The 24813-nt window shown below is 38.8% G+C and overlaps 2 protein-coding genes across 2 annotated transcripts in view; one reads left to right on the top strand and one right to left on the bottom strand.

The window, feature by feature from the left end:
* The window catches only part of HMCN1 (hemicentin 1), a 284684-nt gene that overhangs the window by 145428 nt on the left and 114443 nt on the right, over positions 1-24813 (top strand). The window contains exons 30-35 of the mRNA XM_089515825.1: positions 2283-2437; positions 12272-12550; positions 13835-14116; positions 14661-14769; positions 21934-22103; positions 24003-24157. Coding sequence (XP_089371951.1) covers positions 2283-2437; positions 12272-12550; positions 13835-14116; positions 14661-14769; positions 21934-22103; positions 24003-24157 — 1150 coding nt within the window. The remainder of the gene's footprint in view (positions 1-2282; positions 2438-12271; positions 12551-13834; positions 14117-14660; positions 14770-21933; positions 22104-24002; positions 24158-24813) is intronic.
* On the bottom strand, positions 15885-19241 carry LOC149316566 (uncharacterized). Its single transcript, XM_089515826.1, has 2 exons — positions 18704-19241; positions 15885-15952 (listed from the first exon to the last, which is right to left on the bottom strand). Exons 1-2 carry the CDS (start codon positions 19239-19241, stop codon positions 15885-15887), a joined length of 606 nt encoding a protein of 201 aa, XP_089371952.1.

Below are 24813 nucleotides of genomic sequence, written 5' to 3'. Positions count from 1 at the left end.
TGCATTCAAATGAATGAGACTCCAAAACACACTGCAGGAATAATCCAGTTTTAGACCACTTTAACTGTCCTGAGTCACTGCTAGGGAATCCTGGGACTTGCAGTTTGTTGCAGCATCAGAGTGCTTTGTCTGACAGAGAAGGCTAAATGTCTTACAAAACTACAGTTTCCAGAATTCCCTAGCATTGAGCCAGGGCAGTTAAAGTGGTCTCAAAGTGTATTATTTCTGCAGTGTGTTTTCAACCAAAGTGAATTAAACAGAACTTTTGCAAAGTCAAGCTCTAATGAAGTGTGGAGTGTTACACCACAGCATGTGATTGCATTGGAGCAAATTGTACAGGAGGATCTGGATATGGGTCAAGCCTACAATTTCCTTTGTTAGACAGAAGCCATAAGTGTATGCAACATTTTACAGATGGAGAGAGGTACATTCCAGCACAGTATACCACAGACTAAGAGTTTGTGCCTCTGAACTGCTCATCTTCCAGGAAAAGCCCATTAAGAGGACAAAATTTGGCAGTACAAATGTTACTTGGACAATAAAAATGAGTATACAGATATTCTTGGACAAATAGCATTAGCATTTAGTAATGCAGAATAGTATCCAAGCAAAGTTTACATTTTAATAGAAAACCTGTGTTTTAAATCTGTGTGGTGAGAAATTTACCGGTAGCTGTTGCCTCCTGTTTTATGTTTATTGGATATTTTAAGAACATTTTGGGCTGATTTTTACAGACTTTTGCATTGTAAAACATCTTTGTAATGGAATAAATTGTGTAAAACTGTATTATCAAATATACAACAAATTTAAACTGTTCTGAAACTAACTTAAGCTTTGAATAAAGTGGCTTTGAGCAAATTCTGCATAAACTGAGCAAAGCAGCTCTGGAGACTATACTGTGATAATACTGAGAATTCTTTCCAGCATTAGAACTGTTGCTTCCACACTTCCTTGGTTTGTGGGAGCCGTGATAATTAAGTAGATTTAATTATCAAAACCATGATAACTAAGTAGATAATTAAGTAGGTATCTTTTATGTCTAGCTGTTGAAATAAGATATTCTTAATGAATTTTATCTTTGTGATTCAAATATGGACCAACTTGGTCTGCAGTTCCCAAGCTTACATAAATTAACTACACACCAACTTTCTCCCCCCCCCCCCCAGCATGTTCCCATGTCTAGAAATGAATATTTTAAGATGAACTAGATTTAGAAATGGGTACAGCATACCTGTGCCATATGAGGGCTTACCATAGGCGGACTCAATGTCATGCGGATGGCAAGCCCTGGAAGAATGAATGGCACGCACACATGGAGGTGCCCCCCCCCATTAAAACAAACAGGGCTCAGTCTTACACATTGTATGCCATATGCAGGAGTGTGTATGTCTGGAACAGGTCCCCCATGTATAGGAAGGGTCACTGTATTTTGAGACAATATGTACATTTTAGTGTGTGTTTGAATGACAATTCCCTTGTGAATTTTAAAGGATAAATTTGTCAAACAGTAGAATAATGGGGCAGAACAAACCTCATATACATATGTGATGCACGTTGGATCAAAATTACTTTACCCAACTCATTAGCTACAGTAGTTATATGGGAATGAACTATAAGAATAATGCATGACTCCTTTCAGGGGTCAGGAACTGGATGATAGTTTAATGGTGGTCAGTATGGTCTATGTACAACTGTAAACTGGTTGTCTATTTTGTACTTGATGGTGGAAGGTCAGTTTTAGTGGCACAAAAGATAATTTCAGCAGATTGTTTTGGATTTACTTGTTTGTCTCTGACAGGTGCTCCTTTTAGCTCAGGACAAAGTAACTTTGGATGAAAAGTCACAAAAGCAAAACATCAAAACAACTATTGTCTTTTTCTTGTTGTACATGTTACTAGATAATATATCATTGAAAGTCAGTAGGCTAACTGACCTTCAGAAGTTATTTTTCCTCTCTTTCCCCCTGGGTGCTCTCTGTGACACTCATTGGAATGAGGTTTGAGGAGGTGACCATGAAGATGTTATGGGAAGGCGGGATTGCAGCCTCCCTCTCTTCCACTGGATTGTGCAGTTCCTCCAGCAGAAGTACACTATTGTGCCCTGCCCTATCTTGGTGAAATAGTAGGAATGGTGTGTACAGCAATACAGTGAAAACTTTGCATATTTATTGAGACATAAATCCTCAGATTCTGTGTGGTGTGTATGTGTGCGTGCTGGGGGGGGGGGGGGTAACAGCCAACGATCACAAATACAGTGGGTTATGGCTATTATTTTTTCTGCAGACCCCTCTTCTTAGGAGACCCTAATATTGAGATATTGGACAAAGGACAGATCCTGCACATTAAGAATGCCCGGAGAATTGACAAAGGGCGCTATCAGTGCAGTGCCGCCAATGCTGCTGGTAAACAGCTTAAGGAACACAGACTCATTGTCCACGGTAAGTATGTAGACTACAAATACCTTAGTAAGTATATACAAATCTTTTGGAGATGTTCGATAATAACAATGATGCTTACTGCCCTCTCTTGGGCATGTCTTGGTATGCAAACATTGAGCCTGAGATTCCTCCCTCCTTTCCTTTGCATTCCTTGCTAAAGAGGGGTAATGGTATTGAAGTTGCTGGTATTTGGTGTATTAAACTTGTGGCCATCCCAGTTAACCCAGAACTTGATGTCTGGCCTTTCACTCTCAGTGCAAAAAGTTTCCCTGCTCTCTTGACTTAAAATGCAATTTTACTATTTTATCATTTATAGTGTTTTTAGTTACGAATATAATAAATACCACAGGCCCACTCAAGAAGAAATTTAAAAACCTAAAATGCAATTAGGTAACAATAGAAATATCCACACAGCATAACAAACAGTCAGTAAAAAAGTTTCCATCTAAAACAACATGAGCCGAAGGGATGATCTTTGCTCCATGCTAGAATAATGCATAGGCACTCACTGCACAAGGATCTCTACTCAGGGTGTTATGAGCAGGAATGCCACTATGGCAGTATAAATCTACTGCACCACATGTGTTGGAGACATGTGAGAACATCCCCTGGAAAAGATCTAAGCATGTGGACAGATACAAAGGGAGATGGTCTTGTAGTTTCTCTGGTTCTAAGCCTTGAAGAACCTTAAGGGTCAAAATGAATACTTTGAATTTTGCCTGGAAATGGATGAAGATCCAGTTAAGATGGCGATGCACTGGAACGTTGACCCAGTCTCTGTAGTCTTGTACCATATACTGAACACAAGGCAATATTCCATACAGAAGATTTGTGATTGGATGAACCAGTCATAAATAATGGCTTGGATTAACTTTCCCACAGTGGAAGTTGTATGTAAGGTAGCAAGATCACGCCTTCCTATCTTGCTCACCAGGCACATCTCTCCTGCTGACTGTATGTTCACTTGTGAGCCTTACGTTGGCACAGGGCCAAAGCATATCAAATCCTGCACCAACAGATCTGAACCATGGGTAGTCCGTTGCTCATGAGATTCAGGCTTTCTTCACACACCTTGTATGTCTGTGCCTGAAATTTTGGTGGGTAGAGAAGTAATTCTTCACTAATTATCATCTTGAAAAAAAGCAACTTTAAGCAACTTCAGCAATTTTCTTACTGCTGCAAGAAAGTGTTTGGAAACTGTGTAGTCTGATTCTTCACAACAGGGTTTCTTGACAGCTGAGAAACAATGTTGTTCAGCCATTTAGAATCTTTTCCAATATTCTTCCCAGTCCTACTGATGTTGTCAGTGGACACAGCAAGAAGGGAAGGCTTAGATCATACTTGTCCACTGTGTGGGTTTTCTCAGAACTTGGAAATAATTACTTATGCATAAATACAGTTGGTCCTCAGTTTTTGCGGGGGATCTGTCTAGACCCTCCCCATGAGAACAGAGGCTCGCACTTATTCAAGCCCCATAGGTTTGAATGGGGCACCCCCCTTGTGTGCATGGTCCAGACATGCACGCCATTGCAAATAGCGGAGGCCACCCCTCTACGCATATTCAAGGATCTGAGATCCGTGAGTTAGAAGGGGCGACTGTAATTCTTTTCTCCAGAATTAACATAATTCTGCATTCTATTGTACTCAATAAAGAATAACTTTACTTCTTTTGTGGTATAAGAACTTTTATAGTTATATGGCAATGTGACTTTACTAAATGGTGGAGGATTACAGTAAACTGATTCACATGCTGATTTATCCTACTGCCACTTGTACTTTTGTGGCTGTTGAGAAGATGACAGAAAGAGTGTGGCAGGAGGGTGTGTTGTGTACCATGGGGCAGCAGCTTGTTGCATTCAGATTGATTTAAAAGTATATTAAAAGTAATAATTTAGTTACTAAGGTATAGCTACTTTTTGTCTGACTACGTGAAACTATAATTAATTACTTTTTCAAAGTTACTTTGTAAGCTCGTGTATGTCTAAATACAGAAAATTGTCATTTGACTGGGTCAAAAGCAAACAGGTCAGCCTTGTGTGAAAGAGAATTTGGGATGGGGATGGAAAAGAACTTTTGATGAAGTTATTAAAAGTGTGTGATGTCTGATTGATTGCTCCAGTGATTTTTTTTTTTAATATAATAAAACAGTTTATGTCAGAAGAAGTTCAGTCTTCATTGGGCTCTTCATCAGGGAGAAGTCTATTGAACTCAGCACATGACCTTACTTTTAAAGTTCATGGCAACATAAAGAAGATCTGTAGGCTTTCTCCAACACACAGATTGTGAGCATGCCCTGAGGAAGGAAGGCTGGCAAAGGAGAGCAGCAGAGATTTATGTAGGGTTTATTGTAATTATTGTCTAGCCTTGACAGAAACCAGGCAGAACAACTTGAACCTCATACAGTAATTGAGACAGAAGACTTGTGATAAATTGCTTGACTGCTTAAGAGGTCATTAGTGATGCTGCACATCAAGGCTGCTTGGGAGTGGGAGAGAATGAAGACAGACAGGAGGCAGAAAAGGAAATAATCTGTGGTGGGGAAGACTGTGTAATGAAAATTGACCGCATGCTCTAGGGTTTCAAATTAAAAAAAATAGGGTATAGGTTTAGATGAGATGATATATTTAGTTACTTTTTCCAGCCTCTTTGTCCCCGAATGCAGACAGTCATTAAGAGTGTGGGTGTGAGACCTAGACAAAAAGGTCTGTTAATTTAATATGCTTTTGAGTTGACTACCTTTTAAAGGGGCAGTAGGAGGGAATGAAAGAACTTCATTTGGATATTTGTTTTTAGTATTTTCTTTCTTTGCGTTTACCTCTCTGTTATATTTACTGTTGTTAACTGTGGTCAGGTCAACTTCAGCTTATGATGAACCTATGAATGAGAGGTATTCAAGTTACCTTCTTATCAACAGTCCTGCTCAGGTCTTACAGAATCAGGGCTGTGGCTTCTTTGATTGAGTCTATCCATTTGTAATGAGGTCTTTCTCTTTTCCTACTGCCTTCTACCTTGTGTGTGTGTGTATGTTGTGTACCTATCATAGGGTTTTCTTGGCGAGATTTTTTCAGAGGACATTTGTTCTTGCCTTTCCCTGAGGCTGAGAGAGCTTCCTTAAAGCCGCTCAGTGGGTTTCATGGCTGAGTGGGGAATGAAACACTGAAACCACTATGCCATGCTGGCTTGCTTTCTACCTTAACAAGTATTATTGTTGTTTCTAGTGAGTCATGCCTTCTCCTGATATGTCCAAAGTACAACAGTCTCAGTTTACTCATCTTGGCTTCTAGGGAGTGTTTAGGCTTGATTTGCTCTAGAACACATTTATTTCACTATTCAATTGTCCATAGAACTCTTGGCTTTTCAAATTTGTTAATTTTCTCCATTGGTTTTCTTCACTATCCAGCTTTCAGAACCATACATAGAAACAGGAACTATGATGACATGGACAATCCTAACTTTAATTTTCAATGATATGTCTTTATACTTGAGGATCATGTCTAGTTCCTTCACAACTGCCCTTCCAAGTCCTAGTCTTCTGATTTCTTGAATCCAGTCTCTATTCTGATTAATGAATGCATCAAGAGATGGAAAATCTCGAACTATTTCAATGTCTTCATTGTCTACCTTAAAGTTATGTAAATCATCTGTAGTAATTATTTTTGTTTTCCTAATGTTCAGCTATAAACCTGCCTTTGCACTTTCTTAACTTGACTTTTTTCAGTAATCATTCCAAGTTTTTGCTATTTTCTGCTAGTAATATGATGTCATCTGCATATCTTAAATTGTTGACATTCCTTTCTCTAATTTTCACACCTCTTTCCTCTAAATCTAATCCTGCTTTACATATGATATTTTCAGGGTACAAGTTAAACAGATAGGGTGATATGCATGCTTGCCTGATCCCCTTTGTCAAATGGAAACAATTCTATTTCCTGGTATGCAACCTCTTCAGTCCAGGACAATCAAATGATGTGGCACCACCCATTTTCATAATCTACATAATCAATTTTTCATAATCTATGCAATTGCTATTATCTATAAAGCACAGGCTGATTTTCTTTTGAAATTCTTTGGTGTGGTCCATTATCCAGCATCTGTTTGTGATATGATCCCTAGTGCCTCTTCCTTTCCTGGGACGAGCTTGAACATCTGGCATTTCTTGCTCCATCTATGGTAAATGTCTTTCTTGTAGATGCTGAGCATCATTTTACTTGCATAGGAAATTAAAGCAATAGTCCAGTGATTATTGCCTGGTGTCCCCTTTCTTGAGGATTATAATGAATATTGAGTATTTTCCATCTGTGGCCCCGTTTTCCATATTTATTGACAGATAATAATTACAGCTAGAATAGGTTTCATTTCTGTAGCTTGAAGCATACTCCATTGTTATGCCATCTGTTCCTAGTGATTCAATTCTCCCAAGTGCTCTGAGCACAGCTTCCACTTCACTTTCTAAAATTGGAGGTTCATCTTAAAATGGCTCTTCCTTTAAAAGATCTGTCATCCTGTCATCTCTTTGATATACAGTCTGCCCTTTCTTTATGTGGGGGATCTGTTCCGGACACCCCCGCATAAAGGGAATTCCGCCTATGCTTGAGCCCCATTTAAATGAATGGGGCTCGTGCATGCGGCGGCACAGAGGCGCGCGCAGTCTAATTCCCACTCCTTCTCCCAAAGCAACTTTCAGCGTATGCTGAAAGCCATGTAAAGCGCACCCGCATATGGTCTGGGCACACTGTAATTCATCCATGTATTGTTTCCATCATCTTGTTATTTATACTTGATCTTGTTTGACTGCTGGTTGTGTAGCATTCCCACTTTTGTTTCATATTTCCCTTTAATTTCTCTGATCTTGTGGAAGAGATTTCTTATTCTTCCTTTTCAGTGGTCCAGTGTCACCCCCCCCCCCACTACTACTGCTGCCCAGTAGTTGTTTGGCACATTTAGTCTGGATCCTTGGCAAAAGCCTGACATGGGAGACCTGTCCAGCAGGACTGCTGTCATCAGCATAGCTTCATGCCTCACAGAAGCATGCAATCCCACCACTGCAGAAAGGTAGTGCTATGGTGAGGTTATATTTAACACAACTTATTCATATGTCATTTTTGAAATTCAGGTGTTATGTTTATATTAATAAATGCTCTTTACAAAGACATGTGTGCCCATATGGGATTACCATGCAAGCAAAATGAGTTCCAAGGGACTGGACATATTATATAAATTGTAAGCACATTATAGCAAATAGAACCACTTACATCTTCTCAGAAAAATTGGTTGAAAAACAAGGATCCCCCCACTCACCATGTGACCTATACATATGCTGCAGGGCATTATGGACAGCAGGTAAACCACTCTCTTCTTCTGTTAGCATGTTGCTCTCAGTCTCACAGGCTCATGTTTTGTGGGCCTCTGGGAGGCCAGTCAATCAAAGAAGATGTGCCTTCTCCAGGCAGATGCTGAAACCAAGGGCTTCATTCGGGTGCATCTGGGGAACATATAAACAAGGTTCCCATGTTCATCCAGTTTGCATTTGTATTGCCATCCATGTTCCCTCAGATTCAGGGTGGGAATGCTTGCTTAGTGTGTTGTAGCTTGGCATGTTAACAGTTCCATTTTTCAAGGAAGTGTATAAATAAATATGATGAAGATGAATAATCCTTCCTTTTGAGGGTCTCTTCAAAGGACCTTGTGAGTTTAGGCTTCCAGAATCAGGCCAAGCTTAAGAGTCTGGGGCCTGACTCAGTACCTTGCGACATGGAAACTACATAGTGCCTTATGACCATGTAGATTCCAGTCATTCTCTGTGGCTACCTCTTGACTGATCAAGATGACAGGTGAGTTGTCTGATACCCAGTATTAAAGCTGCATGCCAGGCCAAATTGACACACTGTAAAGTTGTACCTATTGTTCTCCAGTTATGTTGCATCTCTTTGTTTAGTTTTCCTGTACTTTTCCCACTATTTCCTGATAGTCCTGGAAAAAAAGAAACAATGCAAACTGTGCTACTACAAATAGCGTATCTGATATCCAAGACCTTCTTCTAGTATTTTGTGCTTCTAATATTTTTGCTTCTCATATTTTTAAATGACTTCATCTTGCATTTCATTGGTTATGGCTTCCATGCTGTGTAACAGCTCTATTTGGTCAAAATTGCCTGTAGATATTTTAGCATATTGCCCTAATCTGATATTCCCTGCCTTGGAATTTTAAAATGTTTGCATTCTGTGTTGCCAAGTGTGTAGGACTGAGTGTGAGATTTAAATTATTTTGGCATTGGTTCTCTTTTTGTTCTTATCTTAATCAACTTCCACTTGAACTCTTGCAAGATATTTATCCTTATTTTGCCTGCAGATAAACTGAGTGCATACAAGGCGCTCTGGCTTTTATCTAGCACTTTAGGAGGACATGTTCTTTATAATAGTCATAAATACTTTCATGGAATTCAGTGAACAAATATAGGTATGATAGCTGTAGTGAGATGTGATTGATCAGAAAGATGTGAACCATCAGCCCATGAATAATGTTCAAAAAAGTAGCAGGAAAGTAAATCAGTCTTACCTTAATTGAAATTATTCCGAGAAGCAAAGACTTCCTATTATAGTGATGCTAAATAGAACATATTTTCAGTGTTCCCTTTTAAAATAGGTTTTCAGAAAGTTCTGATCTCCTTTCATTTATATAGGAGTTACATGAACCTTGTTCAGAGAAAGGTTATATCACGTATGAAAGGGGAAAGAGCTTTGGGCTTGTGTGCAATCTCTCTCTGCTGCAGTTTTCCTGTGGACATCCTTTACGTATGAACTGACATAATACTAGGTTCCTCTTTACCCACAATCTCTCAGTCTTTTTTTTTTTTTATGGCTGACATGGTCAAAGAGGTCTTGAGTTCTTGTTCAAATTGTATGTTCATAGTGAGGTCAAGAAGACTGCCCTTCAAATGAAGCCCTTCCATAATGTGTAGAAAAATGTTTGTTTTAAGAGATCTTAAATAAGCAAATAACTGAAAAGAACCTGGTGACCAGGAGGTGTCTTCAAAGCTGTTTTTACCTCTGTACCCTTTAATACGTCTAAAGAGCCATTTAAAATTATGATACCTTGAAAACTCTTGGCAGGTTGTGGATCTATTGCTTTTGTTTGGAAGCACAGAACATACATGGGTGTCTGTACTTTACCTCCTCCATGAGTGTACAGTGGCAGAGCCTTGCAGAGTCTTTTATAAGCATCTGCAAACGATTAGCTTGCATACATTATTGTTGGCAGGAAAACTGCATATGCTGCTGCCTCCACAGCAAAGGGAATTGTTTTGGATTTCAAGGCATGCTGAAATCAGCAGGGGGTGTTGAAATGATATTTGTGGTTCTCAAAATCACAGGAAAATTATAAGATTCATCTCAAGGCTCTCACTAGTCATTCTGACACCAGTTTTGTTTTGATTTCAGTATTCTGGACTGGCTGACATTGTGGAGGTTTAATGAGGGCTAATGAAGTAAGGGTGTGTGTCTGTGTGTGGGTACATGCACACACATGCACATGTATGCACACACGCATGCAGACACACACACACACTAATCCCTCCTCCTATTCCTTTTCTTTTCAATTTACTGCCTGGGCACAGGTAGGACCTCAAGGTTTATGTGTGAGGTTCTCTCTTTTAAATGTGTATGTATACTGTCTTCCTCTCCTTCCCCACCATACACATATTAACATGTCTTTCAGAGGGGGTCTTTTTGAATATGACAATCATAGCTATTGTGTTGTTCAGGGAAACATTCAACGTATATTGAAAACAAATCCATATACCTTGTCCCTCTATAAATGGGTATGCCTCTCAGAGATATTGTAAAAGTAGAGGGTTTATAAAGGACTTTAGACCCTGACAGTCTGTAATAGACAACAAATGCTATTTTGAAGTTCCATTGTCTTGAAGCCATGCTTCAACTTTAATCTGGCAGTCCTTAATGCAGGAAGTATTTTATTATTTCTTTAAGACGCCTTGCTATTCCCCCCTTTAAAAAAAAAGAATTGCTCAAATTGACTAACAAAATATAAAAATCATAAAAACATGAAAAAGAGTGAGAAAAGCAGAAAGAGGAGATCTAACAGCAGATAAAAATGAAACAACTTCAGAGTGAAATACCTCTTGAAAGCTGAATAAGGATATGTATAAATTCTGCATATTTGACTTTGTATTTTCAAGGTGGCACTGTTTAGAGATAACCCTGCCTCTTCAATTATTTGTACAGATATCTGAAAGACAGTATCCCTCTATACAAGCCTGCCAGAATCTTAAGATCCATGGAGGGCTTTCTCTCCATCCCACTTACTTGGTGAGGGCATGAGAGAGAACCACCCTTTCACTCTTTGGAATGCCTTCCCATCGGAGGCTAGGCTGGCTCTTTCCCTCTTCTCCTGCTAGCAGGCAAAGACCTTTTTGTTCAAGCAGGCATTTAATGTGTGATTACTTGCAAAGAAGCTTCTTCTGGGGGGAGTTATAAAATATACAATTTTAAATTAGTGTATGTTTTTAATGATTTTATAGTATTTTAATCTATCATTTTAATAAGACGATTTTAATTGTGTTTTAACATTTTGTTCTTTTAAGCTGATTGTTTTTTGTGAGCCACTTTGGGTCCCACTTGGGGATATAAGGGGTTATATAAATAAATAAACTAAATAAAATAAAATAGATACAAGCATATAATGGAAACCTCTTCAGCTTGATGAAGAGAAGTTTCCGAGATATCCTGGTGAACAGCACCATGTTTTTCTCATTGTGAGTCATTTTATCTAACTCACCTCATGCATCTGAGGAAGCAGACTAAGGATGGATACAGACAAACAGAAAGGGGCAGCCAGACACTGCCCCTTTCTGCCCTGGATGGAGGCTGCAGCAGACAAATGCTGCAGCCTCTGTGAGGCTTAAAAAGAACCCATTCCCAGTGGGTTCTTTTTCCGTCATGCATGGGGTGCCATTGGTGTGCTTGTGCACAATGATGACATCTGTGTGGTGCTGCGCTATTTGGGTGCTGAGCTGCATGAATGTCATCATTGTGTACCCTGTGTAAACGGTGGCATGCCAAGATGGTGCCCGCAGCACATGGTAGGGCTCAGGAGAGCGAAGCATCCACATGCTCCTGAGCCCTTCTTTTGGCCCCAGGCTGGTGCAAAGCACCAGTCTGTACTGGGCCCAAGTCTACAAAAGCTTATGCTACAACATCTTTCACATAGTTGGTCTCAAATATCCCTTGGCAATCAGGGGGTGATTTATATTATTTTGAAACTGTTTTCTCAACACCAATGTATGACTTTATTTTGTTTTGCTTTTGTAATAGGGAGACAATCATAACTCAATGCGGGGCATTTTAAAACCCAGATTGTTAAAAGAAAAAAGTCCTCTTTATCAGTGGCCCTCTAAATGTGGGTTGGGACTCCTTGGGTCAGCAAGAGAGTTGTGCAAGGGGGTGCAGAATATGGAGGTCCTGACCTCCCCTCATTTTTCTGTCCTGGAGGGAAAGGGAAAGTCAAGGAGGATGCTTGGAGCCTGTGTTGGGGGGAATGGGGAGAAGAAGGAGGAGGAGAGCTATTTCCGTATAAGATGTTAAAATATAAATATACATGAATGTGTGAATAAAATATGCACACTGAACAAACAAAATATTTTTATTCATATACTGTGTCAAGTGGGGGGGGGGGGATAATGTCCAGATTTAGATGTAAAGGGGGTCCCAAAGGAGAAAAAATTGAGAACCACTGACCTAGACTTTTAAAGCTTTTTGTATTTGTCTTCTTTGTATGTTGGTTTACAGTTGTTTTTCTCTTTTGCTTCGCTGCTAACAGTCCCACCAGCAATAAAAGGAGGAAATATTACCACAGAGGTGTCAACATTGCTAAACAGTATGATAAAGCTAGAGTGTGAGACAAGGGGAATCCCATCTCCTGCAATAACATGGTATAAAGATGGGCACATCATTATTTCTAACCCGCAAGCCCTTTATCTGGAAAGGGGACAATTTCTTCAGATTCCTCGAGCTCAAGCCTCTGATTCTGCTAAGTACACCTGCCAGGCCACCAACGTAGCTGGGACTGCTGAAAAAGTATTCCAAGTGGATGTCTATGGTAAGAAGATATGGGCTATAATCATAGACTGTCTGCCTGGCTGTGGTTATTATTTAAACGTGTGTTCACAAAGGTGGAATCTATTATGCACAACTTGACAACTTCTAGACCTGATGACAACAACTCCTGCTTCTTCTTGGTTTAAATCCACTCTTTAGCATCTTATGGCCTGATTTGGCAGGCATTCACCTGTTTCAAGGATGAACCCAATTCATATTAAGTTGAGCAGATATGTTATCAAATGTAATTTGAGTACGAGAGAGAGAGAACTGAACCTTCCCCTCATCCTCCTTGCAATTTTCTTTGAGTGAAAAATCACCCTGATTTTTTTAATTTTTAGATAATTGGCAACATTTCTATCTTTTGTATTTCTGTTCCCCACTCCCTGCTGAACTCAGTTGGCAGATGTAAGCAAGAATCCTTTCAACTGATGAAGTTGGCTCAGTCAAAAAAAAAAAAAAAGCCAAATAAAACATGTTAGTCTTTAAGGTGCCACTGGACACTTCTCCACCGCCATTTTCCTCCTAGTGGGGAATCACTTTGAGCCCCATGAAGCATCAGTGAGAAGCATGGCTGAAGGTTCAGCTTCATCTCCCCACTTCTACTTTGTGTTTCAAATCATACCTTCCCAACCTTTTAGGAATTTGGAAAGAAAATAATTCTTACTCATGACGCTTCAATAATTTCCATCTCCACAATCAGTATTGTTCATGTCTAGATTGGCAATAAACATTACCTGTTGGCATCACTGAGAACACATTCAAAAGCATGCACTTACTGGGCAGTCTAATTTTATTTTGCTAGTGATGAAATCCACCTAGACCAGTCTTGTTTTTTTTCTTCTTCTTCCCTTTTGTAAGCAAGTTTTACTACTGAGAAACAAATTTTACCAATAAGCAAGTTTTACCAGGGAGAACCACTGTTTATGGTTATGGGGCTACCTAGCCAGAAAATAGTGTTCATTGAGGAAATGGGTGCTTCCAGATAGAAGGCTCCTTGTGCTACAAATGGTTAAATGTTATGCCATTATTCCATTTTTATTGAAAGAAAATAGTTTGAAGAAGCAGCAGAAAACAAGGACAGTTGCAAATGAACGATGCCATCTGGACCCCCTGCAGAAATTCTGTTCATGAGGCAAGACAATTGTACAATGAATGTTGGCCTGGAAAATTCCCTGAGGGCTGAATTAAGTAAAAAGAGATCATATTAATTAAGTTTCATAATACCTTTTTTTGGCTTGGAAAAAAAAAACCCTCTCTTCTTCTCTCTTCATTTTCTTTCCAGTTCCTCCAGTTATTGAGGGTGACTCTGAAACAATCCAGAACAAACAAGTGGTTGCTGGCAGTTCGCTGGTGCTGGAGTGTAATGCAGCTGGCAACCCGCCTCCTTTACTGACCTGGCTAAAGGATGGAGTTCCTGTGAAAGCAAGCGACAACCTCCACATTGTGTTTGGTGGAAGGAAGCTGGAGATCCTGAACATCGGAGAGGCTGACCATGGGCAGTATGTATGTGTGGCCACGAGCATAGCAGGAGAGAAGGAAATCAAATATGATGTGGAAATCCTAGGTGTGTGGGAAAGAAATTCAGCTTTTATGATTTAAGCCTGTTACCAAAAATTGTATTTTCACAAAGAAGAGTGAGAATATTTTAGACTCTACCTAATGTCTCTGACCTCAAACCATATTAAGTTTATAAGAAACTATTCCTGGCATATACTCTCTCTAATTAGCTTGGAATGTATTGTTATGGATCGAATCGATCTGCAGGATTGTAGGGTTACAGAGATTGCTTTGCCCAGTTGACGTATAGTGAGAGTGTGCTGTGAAAACTGAAAATCTGCAGGTTTAAGATTTAGCTGGAAAATTCTTTTAAGATTTCAGTAAACTGTTGTGGTTCAGAAACTAATTCTGTATTTGCTTTCCAGCTTGTAAATAAACCGATTATAAGTCCCAGATTATCTTTGTTCTAGAAAATGTGCTCTATTAAAGAAGAAGGGGAGTCAAAACAGTTTTAAAATATTCAGTAGAAAAGAGTGAATGAATGAATGAATGAATAAATTCTCAGAGTATTTCTCTCTGTGATGCCCTTCCTTTGCTTTTCTTCTCTTTAGTTCCACCAAATATAGAAGGGGGAGATGAGTCTTCAGACTACATTGTGATTCTCCATAGTCCACTGGAATTGGACTGTCCAGCAACAGGGACACCTATGCCAACAATCACGTAAGGGGCTATGGTAAAATGTATAAAACTAACCAACCCTAATTTTTTTTCTGATGTGAAATTTGGGTGAATATAAAAATTAAATACAGAAACATTTGATCACAAGGAAAAATTAAAGCAAAGAGATAGAATGTCTTTCTCATGCTGCTGCCGCCATTTTGTCTTAAGTGATTGCTATTGGAAATATATATCTAATACACTGTGACTCAGTTGCTTTTTTCCAGAGGGCTAGCTTGGTATCATCATCCTTATCCTCTTCCTCCTCCCTTATGCATGTAATAATTTCCTGTGCTTTAAGCTTTAATAGAGATATAACCTGTTTGTTCAAGAAAGAAGAATTAATGTGTGTATACATCAAACTCAAGCTGGGTGTATTGGTGACTCACATCCAAGTTTAAAGTAGGAAAATGTTTGCCACTGATATACCCTGGGTTCTAAAGGGCTCAATTAACTTTGGATGTTTTACCTTTTCCATAATATTTCTGTTTCCTTAGCTACAAACTTGTTTTCTAGATGTAGCAAAAAGATACTGTAGGTCTTAGGCGCCACTTTTTTTAAAGCTCTTCTCTCCCCACCGCTGTCTCTCCAGTCTTTATTTAGTTTATCTGGAAAACAAATAGTTGGAGGAGAGGTTAGGTGTGACTATCAATCCCTTTCCGCCATCCTTCATAAAGACTAATTGAAATACACAAGGCTCTTGATATCTGCTGTAGTTTGGTTCCAGGACCCTGTGGATACCAAAATCCATTGATACTCAAGTCCCATTAAATAGAATAGAATAGTAAAGTGATGTCCCTTACATAAAATGGCAAAATGAAGGTTTGCTTTTTGCAGTTTATATATCAATCAATCAATCTTTATTAATGCTTAAGCCAAAGGCCATTCGCATGATAAAATATAAAACCAATAACAGCAATTCAGAATTATAAAATATTCCATCGAATAGCATCAAATAGCATCCAGATTTAATACATAATATACTTCCAATCAATTAAATAAAACAACTTTAAAAGAAAAAGAAAAAAAAAAGAAAAACCACTTCAAGGTTTGGATAAGATCATCCACCTAAGAATCATTAAAAACATTTTAAAAAAAAAAAAAAACAGCTTCAAAGTTTAGATAAAGTCATCCCCCTGACAATCAACTGCAATGTCTGCTATTACCCTTGCCCGAATTTTGTTTGCTGCTGAAGCAAACAATGAAACCTTATAAGTTACCTTAGAATCAATATCAGACAAGAGATAAAAAATCTTTTCAGAAATGGTATTAGACTGTAAATTGGACAGAATAGATCCCATAAATTTTGTTCTTGGACCAGTATATAGTGAGCAAGAAAACAAATAATGAGGCAAATCCTCGATTTCTGGGGCTCCACAAATACATAAACGGGAATCCTTAGGTGTATGTGAATATCTACCGTCAATCATGGCTGAGGGCATTGTTTGGAAGCGAAGAGCTGTAAAAGCCTGTCTAAGCTTTAGAAATGTAAGATTCCCTAGATACATAGCCATCTGATGGTCCAATTTATATAATCTAAACCAATTGGAAAATTTCGAATTATTAATAGCCACCCTATCCAGATTCACATCATGGTTAAAAATATATTCACGGAGCTTCTCTCTTGAATTCAAACTAGAAGAATTTTCAGTTAGAGCAGGATATAATTCAAGCAGCCTCTGATGTCTTGAGCTCCAGACTTTACAGGTTGATAAATATTGAAAACACAACTTAGGAAAAACCTTAAGCGTAGAATCTTTAACAGATCTCCAATAATTAAGTAAAGTAAAGTAAATGCGAGCTCTAATGGAAGGCAGGCCAACCTCAGCCCGGACCAAGGCTGCGGGCGTGCCAGGTGGAAGTAGGAGCAATTTCCTGAGAAACATATTCTGGATGGCCTCCAGTTTGACCATTTGGGAATCATCCCAGCCCCACACGGCAGCACCATAAAGAATCTGGGTTATAACTTTACTCTGATATATTTTGACAGTAGGTGCAACTAGATGACCCCCTGCCTGATTATAGAATCTAAGGATTGCTCCAATTGATCTCACAGCTACTGCTCTACTAGCTTCTATATGGGGCTTCCAAGAGAGGTTTTCTGTGAAATGAATGCCGAGATACTTAAATTCTCTGCATTGTTCAATCTGATGACCGTTAATAGAACAACGAAAATCAGAGTGTCTTTTCCCAAAAACCATTACCTTAGTTTTATTATAGTTGATAACAAGCTTTTCCTTGGAGCAAAATGCCTCTAGCTTGGAAAGTAACCTTCTCAGACCTATACGTGTAAGTGAAATTAGAACCATGTCATCAGCATATAACAGAATAGAGATCTTTTTTGGTCCAAGTGTAGGTGGAAAAAATTCTGGGCCAGAAAGTGCTGGAATGATGTCATTCAAATATAGATTAAAAAGTGTTGGTGCCAAGAGGCATCCTTGTTTAACTCCTTTATTTGTAGGAATAGGATCAGTTAGTGAGCCAGAGGTACCAACTCTTATCCTTGCTGTTGTATTGGTATAAAGTTCCTTAATCAAAAACAATAAGCGGTTGTCTATATTAGTATTGGCCAATTTATGCCATAACAAGTTTCTATCAATTGAATCAAAGGCTGCTGCTAGATCAATAAAGGCAACAAACAGATGTTTTGTAGGGCCTTCAATTCCTTTCTGGGCTAAATAATAAAGAGTCAAACAGTGGTCAATAGTACTCTGGCCTTCCCTGAATCCAGCTTGTTCAGGATAAATAATCTGGTTATTAAATTCCCAATCCTCCAGTCTATTTAATAGATATCTACTATATAGCTTAGAATCCACGTCCAGAAGGCTTATGGGCCGATAGTTATTAGGATCTTGCTTATCTCCCTTCTTATATATGGGGACAACTACGCTCTGTTTCCAGCCTACTGGAGTTATCCCGGTATTATTGATTTGGGTAAACACCTTAGCTAATATTGGAGCCCACCAATCAGAAAAGTTTTTATATATTTCTGGGGGCATCATATTTTCTCCTGGGGCTTTATTCAATGCCAAAGCTGCAATCAGCTTTTTTATCTCAGATTCTGAAACTGGGGGCCATTGAGGCAGATAGGTAGTTTTTAAATCAAAAAAAGAGTGATGCTCTGCATTTGTAACTCCATAGAGTTTACTAAAATGGCTATACCATTGTTGTGATGTAATATGCCCAACAATAACCGGTCTAATCTTATTCATGCCAGAAGCTGTAATATCCCAAAACTGTTTCTCATTTTTTTCTGTAACAGCTTGCGCTAGTTGTTTCCATTGTGTTCTAATATATTCATCTTTTTTGTGTTTTAAGAGTGCCTTATAGGATGACCGCATAGAGGCTAAGATGTCAGGAGAGAGATTGTCGTTGTTTCTAAGTGCCTGCCGAGAGCACTTCATCAGTGCTTTCCGAGCATTTCGACATTCCAAATCAAACCATTTGTTAGTTGGTACCGTGTTGGGATTAAATTGTTTGTTACTCACCAATTTGGGCCTAAGCATTTGAATGATGGTTTGAAAAATATATAAAATATCTGAAGTGGAATTTAAAATAGCTGATTGTAGGGACTTAAAGGTAATACTCTCCAGTATCTGATGGACTGAGATGCCCAAATTAATTGACCACCGTATTCTCTGTTCTCCTATATGAATTCCATTTAGATTTAAATTTAAATTTAAATTTTGGGGAGTACAAGGGGGGTGAAATGACCCAGTATTAAATAATAATGACAATGGGAAATGATCACTTTCAACACGACTAATAACTTCAAATTTACAAATATCAGGAACCAGATTTGCAGATACTATTATATAATCTATTGTACTTGTTCCCCTGTTGGTAACATAAGTATATGGACCTGATGTCAGATCGTAATGGGTTCCGTTAAGGCACTGCAAGCCATGCAAAGAAAGAATTTCTATAAGCTTAAAGCCAGCTTTGTTGGTAATTATATCCTTTGAGACCCTAGGGACAGGTGCAATATAAGCAGTTGATCCTTGGTTAGTACTCTCCACCTGCCTTGAGTCATTTCCAATTCTAGCATTAAAGTCTCCACAGAGTAAAAGCCTTGTAGAGGGATATTGACTCTCCAAAGAAAATATGGTTTCAGATAAGCTATCCCAAATATTGTTAGGACCTACGTTCTTTGCTAAGTTAGGGGGAAAGTAAACATTTATGCAAATTAAGGAACCAAAACACATGCTCTTGATGACTAGCACCTGTATACAATGTGGAAAGGCACAAGTTATTGGTTGAATCTCCGCCTGTAAATCAACAGATATGAATATTGTAAGACCGCCACTACCACGGCCTCTTGTACAACTTTTAACTGCGGGAACAGAAAATGCTTGAAATCCATAGAGAGATGGCAAATTAGTTTCAAGCGCCCATGTCTCTTGTAAACATAGAATTTTAAAAGTTTGAAGGTAATTTGCAAAATCTGCATCATGGAACTTATTTCCCCAGCCCATGATGTTCCAACATAATAAGCTTAGTTGTCAAGCTGATGTTAAGTCCATGTCATCATCAATATTCAAGAGTTCTGTTTGAGCTGGATCCTTTTGTTTGTTGGATGCTTCATGCAGAGAGGGTACAGTGTTAACTCTCTTAGGTTCCAAAGGTTGTACTGTAGTTATAGTTGTAAGGTCCTTTTTATTCATTGATAAGAGAGCATCAATAGAACTCATATCTAAAGCTCTCTCCACCTCATGGACCTCAGCAGTAGTTATTGAATTCCACAGTGGTATGGCCAAATCCTTTGTGGTAAGCAGCATATTTTTAAGGTCCTCTACTCTGGATGTGATGTCATGTTGTTCTATATTAATTATTAAGTCACTTGGATCTGTGGCCTGTTTCTCTGTGGGTTGCCTCTCTGCCATACTGTTGGAGGTTTTAACTAAGTTGGGCTTTGGTGTGGTCTTACTCAAGGTCTCTTTAGGGATTCCTTTAGGAATTATCAAGTGAGCATTACTTTGATCTGCAAGCCCCCCACTACCATACTTATTAGGGAACAGGGGAGATATAATTTGATCACGAAAAACCTGTGCTGGAATTATTTGGAACTTGAATAAAAAAGGTTTCATTTTTAACAACATGAGAGGAATTGTAGATTGTTCAAAAGTTAACAGGATTCGCTTATAAGTTGATATATTAGGAAGCCATTCCACCGCAAGGATATCAATGTCGTAGGAGGGCACTTGTAGAAGTTGGCTCAGCGAAGATCTAATGGTTCCATTGGACCTCCATCTGCCGTTATTTATACTGTTAAAAGCAATTTGCAACATAACTTGGTTTACTTGTAAAACCCTGCTATGGTTTCTTTCCCCCATCTCCTTAGAAGTTACTGGTAGACTGCCTCTGGGGTTGTTGGTAGTGGGAATCCTCACTTTACTGGATATTTCTCTATTGACATAATCTGAATTTTCTTTTGCCACTAATTGCTTCTGCATGAAAGTCTCAAAGGAATGTTTGAGAAGCTCTACCTGATTAACAATTTTCCCTAAGCGCTCATAAATTGAGATAACAGTATGAGCTGTTAAAAGGCATTGTTTTGTCACAAAGTCAGGAGGATTTATCTTGTTTTGCTTTGTGAGTTGTTCCTTCTCAGTATCTGGCAGTTTCTCCCATACGGACTCATTTAGTTCCAGGGACACCCCTTCATGAATGTTAACCGGCTCACTCCCTGAAGATGCTAAAAGTTCAGATAAAAGCTCATTTTATTTTCCCAACACAAGAAAGTTGTTAGCAGTTGGAATTGTAAATTCTAAGTTTGAGTTTGCCAATGTAGATGGAATACTCACAGTTTCCTCATTAACAAGTAAGTCATCGATTTTAAGCTGTTTGGAAGCTTTGTTATGCTTATTTGTATCAGGGCTTGTTCTACAGCGTTTTTTATTGCCCATATCAGTAATTTCACCAAACAGTCTCTCCCTCGCTGCTGCTGGGCTGCCAGGTGGGAGGGGGGATATTCCAGGGGCCAGCTAAGCCCCACAAACGCTGCCTCTCTCCCTCACCACTGCTGCTGCTGCTGCTGCTCCTCACCGAGGGTGCTGTTCCTGGGCCTCTTTTTAAAGGGCCCTGGGCGGTGCCCTTGCCTCTGTTGCTGCTGCTGGGCTGCCAGGTGGGAGGGGGGATATTCCAGGGGCCAGCTAAGCCCCACAAACGCTGCCTCTCTCCCTCACTACTGCTGCTGCTGCTGCTGCTGCTGCTCCTCAGTTTATATATTTTTTGCATATTTTTAAACTGTGGATGGTTGAATCCATGGGTAAAGAATGCATGGATGTGAAGGGCCTATTGTGCTGTTTTGTTTCTTATTATGATGTCTTTGCTCAAGGTCCAGTTACTAGCAGGAGGCTTCAAAGGCCACTGGGAAAGTCTATGTGGTACAAGTGTAGTTCTGGTCTGATATGGAGATTATTCTGTTCTGGTCCCAGGGTTCATTCACCATTTTCTTCCCTTCCCTCTTTTAAGTTTCCTCAGGAAACTTCTTACCTTCTTTTTCTCTGCTACCACTTCAGCATAGATGGGATAACTCCCTGTGCTTTATCCAATAGGGATATAACCTGTTTGTTATGGAGCTAATGTGTGCAAATGTCAGACTCAGGCTGGGTGTCCTGATGACTCACATCCAGGTTTAAAGTAGGAAAATATTTTCTCCAGCTCAAGGTATCTGAGGTTAGCTGTATGAAGTGGAAGCTGGAATACCTTGTGGATCAAGGTTGTAGGAGAACAGGTTTTTCCCCACTGATATCAGCCAGGCCAATCCAGACACTGTATTGTTCAGCAGTCTCAGGAGACTGATGTGGTTACATTATTATTCCCTTCTGAACCTAGTGGGTGCTAGTGACTTCCATGTCAGTGGTCAATCTGCTTCGGTCTAAAGTCAGAACTTTAAAGGATTACCCATCTGAGGTGCTGAAATTATCATCAAACTAGGTTGTGCTCCTTAGTTTGGATTAAAATCCAAATGGATTCACTGGCCCAATGACATGGGACTCAACAGCTTATATAGTATGAGAATTTTGAGATTTGAGTGCCCATATTACATGTTACCATGGTAAACCCAGACTTTGAAGTCAATCTCTCGGTATATAAAAATGTTACCAGTTGTAATTCTATTTTATATGAACAAGGCATTTTAAAAATCTGCTTTCCATTCACTAGATGGTTGAAAAATGGCCAGCCTATTGAAGGAGGAATTGGTTATAAGATCTTACTGAATGGACGCAAGCTTCTCATTTCACGGGCTGAAGTGTCAGACACCGGTCATTATCAGTGTTCTGCAACAAACAAGGCTGGTGATAACAAAAAGGAATTTGCTGTTACTGTACATGGTGAGTTTTTTCTCCAGTAGGGATAATTGAAGGGAGGAATGTGTGTGTATATGTATATATAACATGTAGGTATAATTATGTAGTTTACTTGATACACTGGAACAGAATTTCAGAATTTTAATTACATAGGGAAGATTTATACTGTTTGTTAAAATTAGTAGTATTGAATTTGTCCACTACTGTCCTTACTGATTGTTCTTAGTGCAACTTGGACATAAAGCCAAACTCAGATATATGGGAGAGAAATGTAGAGAGAACCCAGTGCACCTTCCCTTCCTTCTAGTACAAGAGTGGAGAATATATGGCCCTCCTGATGTTGTTAGACAGATCAACTAAAGTTGTTGCACAGATTCTGCTTTGGTCAGATCTCCTCTGGCTTACAGTGTCCAGTTTTGGGTGCCATAGTTTTAAAAGTATGCAAAGGGATCTTGTAGTGTCTTTGAAACTAACTAAAAGAAAGAAGAGGGTAGCATGAGATTTTGTAGACCTGAGCCTACTTCCTTAGATGCTGTTTTAAAAGAATATTGACAAGCTAGAACATGTTCAGGAGAGGGTGACCAACATGGTAAACAGTCTGGGAACCAAGTATTATGATGAACAGTTGACAGAAGTGGGTTTAGTATGAAGAAGAAAAATATGGAGTGGTGCTAGGATAGCCATCTTCACTCTCCTGATGGAGTGTCACATGGAAGATGGAAGACGTTTTTATCTTGCTGCTCCAGAAATACAGTTGATTCAAATTGCAAAAAATAAGATTCTAACTAAGTAGTAGGAAGAGCTTTCTGACAGTAAGAATTACTTGAAAGTAGAACAGACTGCATTAGAAGATGGTGAACTCTCTTCTTCTGGAGCTTTTTCAGCAGAAGTTGGGTGGTCATCTGTCAGGGATGCTTTAGCTGTGAATTCCTACATTAGCAGGGGGTTGTACACTTGGGGTCACAACTCTATAATTCTATGGTGCTATGATTCTATAACCATCTTCTGTCAGAACTAGCTAGGTTAGCCAAAGGGATACAATTATTTGCTTTTTTCATCCTTGAAATAATTTTGATTATTTTCTTCCCCTATGAGAAAGACTTTAAAAACTGTGCAGTTTCTAAGACTATCCACAGATTGAGACTTATTCTGCACACAGTGTTGCATATGGTGTTTTTGTATGGAGGACAGCATTTAGTGCAGAGGAAACAGATTTTTCTGCATAAATAATAATAATAATAATAATATGTTGTTTCCTGTGCAGAAAATGTTGCTTTCTGCATTAAAAACAAACAAAACAAAACAAAAAACCAGGAGAAGAATAAGTCAAGAACTGCAAAAATTCTAATCAGTTCATGTTTCCTCTCAACAGAGTTTCCTGGCACTCAAGAAACATGCTTTTTGACTACTTTTTTTGAATATTTTCAAATTTTCTTTCCATTCCTATAACAAGTGATGAGAGTTGCTATCCAACGTTTGCAGCGCCACATGTTTCCCATCCCTGCTGTACTCCACAATGTATAGGGAAATTAGATGTTTTGGAATGTCATGAGATTTTTCCATCATCATCATTAGTCAGTAAAGCAAAGAGTGGGAAACATGCCACATTTTGATGCAAGAATATTGATGTTGTCCTAGATTGTGTGGATTGAGACAGGGGAGTTAAATACCCAGTTACCATTTTGGCAAGGGCATTCAATACCCAGTAGCCAGAGGAAATTAAATAACCAGTTCCATTATCAGAGACAAATGCATGTTCAGTGTTTGGCTTATCTCAAATCATTAAGATACTTGTTCCATGGACTTCTATGGTCTGATAGATATACATGGATAACAGGAGCTGATTTAGCCCATTTAGAGATGTTTTATACATTATTATATTTGTGCAGTTGTTACATAAACTTTTTTTGTTTATTTTTGCAGTCCCTCCAACAATAAAATCAACTGGACCTGCTGAGCGATCTGTGGTCATCCACAAACCGGTAACCCTGCAGTGCATTGCCAATGGCATACCCAGCCCATCTATCACATGGTTAAAAGACAATCAACCTGTAAATACAGCTAGAGCAAATGTTAGAGTAAGTACTGAGATGTGAACTAACTATGGTTTATCACCATTGGTGGCATGTAACCCCTTGACATAGTTGTCCAAAACCAACATGGCTTCTTGGTGAAACAAGCTCCCTATTTTTAATCTATAAAATGTTGAAAAGAGTGAGCCAGGAATTGTGATCTGGACTTTGGTAATCAATAGTAATCAATAATCAAGTCACCAAGATTTTTAAAAATTCTAAAACAAAGCTTGCAAAATAACTACAGTTATTCATTGTTCATAATTTTTCTAAACTGCTAAACTAAAAAGTTTAGTAATACAATTTGGGATTTTGAGCCAATATTGAAGACAGAGGGCCAAATCCAGCTTTAGTCCCTACTAAAGCAGACACATTGAAATGAATAGAATTGGTTAATCACCACTTATATCTGTCCCATTGGTTTTGGTTGGTTTTTTCTATCTTTTTAAAATTAAATTTAATAATATACAATACAGTTCAGTAAAATACGGTCAAATTCCTAAAAAGTAAAACGGAGTATTGTTAAATTATATAAGTGTATTAAAATCTTCTGCACATTATTGACTACATTTTACAAATAGTCTGACATAGTCCAACATATTAGGGATGAAAAGTTATTTTCTCCAAACATTTGTAATAGGAAGATCTGCTTATGTATGCAG

The sequence above is a fragment of the Sceloporus occidentalis genome, unplaced genomic scaffold, assembly GCF_023333645.1.
Source record: "Sceloporus occidentalis isolate IW3139 unplaced genomic scaffold, rSceOcc1.0.p SCAF_3, whole genome shotgun sequence".
In the NCBI taxonomy this organism is placed as follows: Eukaryota; Metazoa; Chordata; class Lepidosauria; order Squamata; family Phrynosomatidae; genus Sceloporus; species Sceloporus occidentalis.
Note: the sequence above shows the minus strand (reverse complement) of the source record. Positions and strands in the feature narration are given on the sequence as shown.